Consider the following 3,587-nt stretch of genomic DNA (forward strand, 5'->3'; position numbering starts at 1 on the left):
TCCGGAACTTTTTGGACTGGAGTGTGTTTGATGAATCTTTTTGGGATTCGGGTTACTGGCCAGTATCTGAATGTTTAATGAATCAGCCGTTAATGTTCTTCATTTTGGAGATGAGCAGATTGCAGCAGTGGGGGCTGCCAAACACGGTAATGATGCGTTGAATATACCCAGTGTAATTTGGAAACTTGGCAGTAGGGAGGACGAGATCACGGAAAAAAGAAAGAGAGAAATATTTCTTCCATACAGAGGCGACGACACGTGCGCAAGTATCCAGGTCTATGTCATTAAGGACACAAACAACAAGGCGAGGAAAATGAACAAACTGATCATTAGTGAACTGAGCCTCCCAAAATACCAGCTCAACAACAAAGGTAGTGATGGTCGAGTGCATGTCTGTCAATGAAATGTTACCATTAGTTCACCACTCTTCCTAAACTGATGATGGTTATTTAGATTTAAGAACTGATGGTAAATTAACGAGGGTTCTTATCATTTGAGACGGTACTATAAGGTAATTTAAGTGTCTGGAATTAAAATTGTAATGGGCTATTTGGTGTTGTATTTTGTTATGTTCTTTTACCTATGCTTCTGTGTACAAATTTTTTTATATTCAATATGTTCATTATAATGTATTTACTTTCTCCTATGTGTCATTTGATAAAGGATTTTGTCGATGATTATTTAAATTAATGTTGTAATGACTAAAAGCTGGGGTTAGAAGAGACTCTGCCCACGTCAGTTGATGTGGAAAGGGGTCACGTGCTGGGAATTCATTCCCTTGTCCGAGGGTGAAGCGGGCAGACAGCGACGGGTGGAGAGCTGAGGGGTGGAGCGGTGGTTGTGACTACCCATACCTGGAGTACAGTAGAGTAGCGGTGGCTGTTCCTACATTCCTACATTTACGTAGACTGGCGGAGCGGTAGTGTCACGGGTAATGTGTGGCGGTACTGATTGCTGGAGTGGATGGTAGTGTTTGCTGCACGTGTGTTGGTGGTGGTGCGTTAAATGGTATATGTTGACATAATTGGTTGTCTAATGTTTTTTTGTGTTAGTGTGATGCATTAGTCTGTAAAATACATTCAGTCTTGATGATATTGGTTTTAGTTATCCAGAGAAGGAGAGTAAAATTGTATGTCTGTGTATGTGTGCCCATGTGTCTGTGCTGTGTGTTGAATGAAACTAGTCCCCCATGTTAGCTGTGTGTGATAGTGTGTGGACAGCTATTTTCTGTCCTTGGTGTTGCAGTGAGTGGGCAGACATCAAGGAAGACTGGAGGTGACAGAAGTCATTCAGGTGCACAGTGATGTCCGTGAGCAGGGCCAAGCGAGTGAGCCATTGTGGGTTGGAGAAGTTTTCAGCGAGGAGGTTGTTTCTTGTGAAAGAGGAAAGTGAGTCTCTTGCTGCATGTAACACACACACATGACAGCGTGCCCCCATGACTCAACCAGCGAACCTCGCTGAGCTAGAGCAGGTCGCCATAGTGCTTGTTGACCTCGTCCTTCAATACCTGAAACTGGCAGTGATTTAGGCCATGGGAGTGGATGGAGTTGACAACCTTCACCATGACAGACATGACATCCATGAGGTTGGTAGACTAGGTGCACAGAGATCCTTGGTGTACTTGGTAGCCTCATAGTGGTGCACTAGCAATGAATCAGCACCTTCCTTCTTTCCAACCATTGCCTGGGCACCGTCGGTCGTCACACAGTTGAGACAGGAAAGTTCAAGTGAGTGCTGTTCTACTCACTGAAGGACGGCGTCGAAGAAGTCTTGTCCAGTGGTGGTACCATGACAGGTTGAAGGAATTTCTCACGAATGAAAATGGCCAGCTGGGTAGTATCCATGATGGTGCTCTCATCAAGGACCAGGGAAAAAGCAACAAGAGTTGAGTGTCCAGTATTCATTTAATCGTGCACATTGTCGATATCTCAATGCGGCAATGAATGATGCAGGATGAAAGACTCACACCCTCAAAGTCATGACGCTGTAGCAACAAGACACTCCTTGAAGTCCCCATCCGAGAATGGCTTTATCTGACGAGCAAAGAGGCGGGAGACCTCAATAACTGGCACACGTTAATTTATCGACATCAGCAGTTTGCTTGCGGCAGACCAAATTTATTTTCTGTTGGTTGCCTGATTGTCTAGCGATGGTGTCATTCCTCTCATAAGCAGACATCGACGCACAGTTTAATGTTCGGTGCTCTGTCTCCTAGTGGCGGTGCACCTTGAACTCTCAAGACAGCAACAGTCTTGAAATATATGAGGCCCTCCAGGAAGAAGAACAGTCTTGAAATATATGAGGCCCTCCAGGAAGAACTTCTGTTTCCACTCAGAGTTGAAGACAGCAAAGGTGTTTTAGCAAAATTTATTTATTTTTGGATGGAGTTTTTCGTGCCGGATTGCAATGTAAATGTCAAGCAGACCAGCCCTTTGGGGCAACATGGAAGAGTTTAATGATATTGTAAACGGCCACCATTTAATTCTTGATGTTCGTTGTTGTCTACCCCTTCTTTCCTCTTTCATCTCCAAGTCTATCACGACCAGCCTGTATTGACGTGCGACACTCTCACCATTGATAACCTTAAAATTCTTTATTTCCTTCAAGTTATTTCTCCTACACATTAAGAAATCGATCTGACTTTTCCTTCCTCCACTGCAATATGTCCACATCTGATTTTCCTGTTTATTATAAAAAGTATTCAAGATTGCCATGTCGAAAGCCACTGCAAAATCCACCACATTTTCACCTTCATTTCTCTCCCACACCCCATCCCCGATGTATTCTCTCAATAACATTTCTATTTCTTCCCACATGGCCATTCAGATCACCCCCAAGGATGATTCTCTCTTTCTCACCCATCCCAGTGATTTGTGCATCCATCTGTTCCCAAAAATCCTCTTTCTCCTCAATACTATAGCCGACTTGCGGTGCGTAGGCACTGATGATGTTAATTGTGACTTTTCCATACATTAGCTTAATGCTCATTACTGTCACTACACCTGTTTACATTCACAATGTGTTTCTTCCACTCAGCATCCAATACCACTCCCACACCTCCTCTTCCTTCCTTGTTTGCTCCACTGTAAAAGAGCTTATACCCATCTCCCAGTTCTCTGGCCTTGTTACCTCGCCATCTGGTCTCTTGGACACAAAGGATGTTAATTTTTTTCCTCTTCATCACATCTGCTATTTCTCTACTCCTTCCCGTCATGCTCCCCACATTTAAGGAACCAACTCTTTGGGCTATCTTCTTTAGCCGTGCCCGCCCAGGACACGGTATTCTTCTCTCACTTAGCGCAGCAGCAAGGCGAGGCTCCTGGGCGTCGCATACAGGGGACTCCCTAGCTGTATTCTCATACTCTTGACTTCGCTCCATGGTTTTGGCACAGGTTTTTACAGCTGGATGCCCTTCCTACCGCTATATAATATATATATATATATATATATATATATATATATATATATATATATATATATATATATATATATATATATATATATTATATCACAGTTGGCAACATAGCTTTGTGGTGTTATCATGTAGGTCGAGCACCAAGGATGCTTATCTGCAGGGTCAGGTGACT

General features: G+C 43.4%; 1 protein-coding gene across 1 annotated transcript; it reads right to left on the bottom strand.

Moving 5' to 3' along the window:
- Positions 1 to 1,462: 1,462 nt before the first annotated feature.
- LOC135107756 (uncharacterized) lies at positions 1,463 to 3,379 on the bottom strand. The gene is made up of 2 exons (XM_064018092.1): positions 3,011 to 3,379; positions 1,463 to 1,594 (listed from the first exon to the last, which is right to left on the bottom strand). Exons 1-2 carry the CDS (start codon positions 3,377 to 3,379, stop codon positions 1,463 to 1,465), a joined length of 501 nt encoding a protein of 166 aa, XP_063874162.1.
- Between the last annotated feature and the right edge of the window lie 208 nt (positions 3,380 to 3,587).

Source organism: Scylla paramamosain, chromosome 15, assembly GCF_035594125.1.
Source record: "Scylla paramamosain isolate STU-SP2022 chromosome 15, ASM3559412v1, whole genome shotgun sequence".
Taxonomy (NCBI): Eukaryota; Metazoa; Arthropoda; class Malacostraca; order Decapoda; family Portunidae; genus Scylla; species Scylla paramamosain.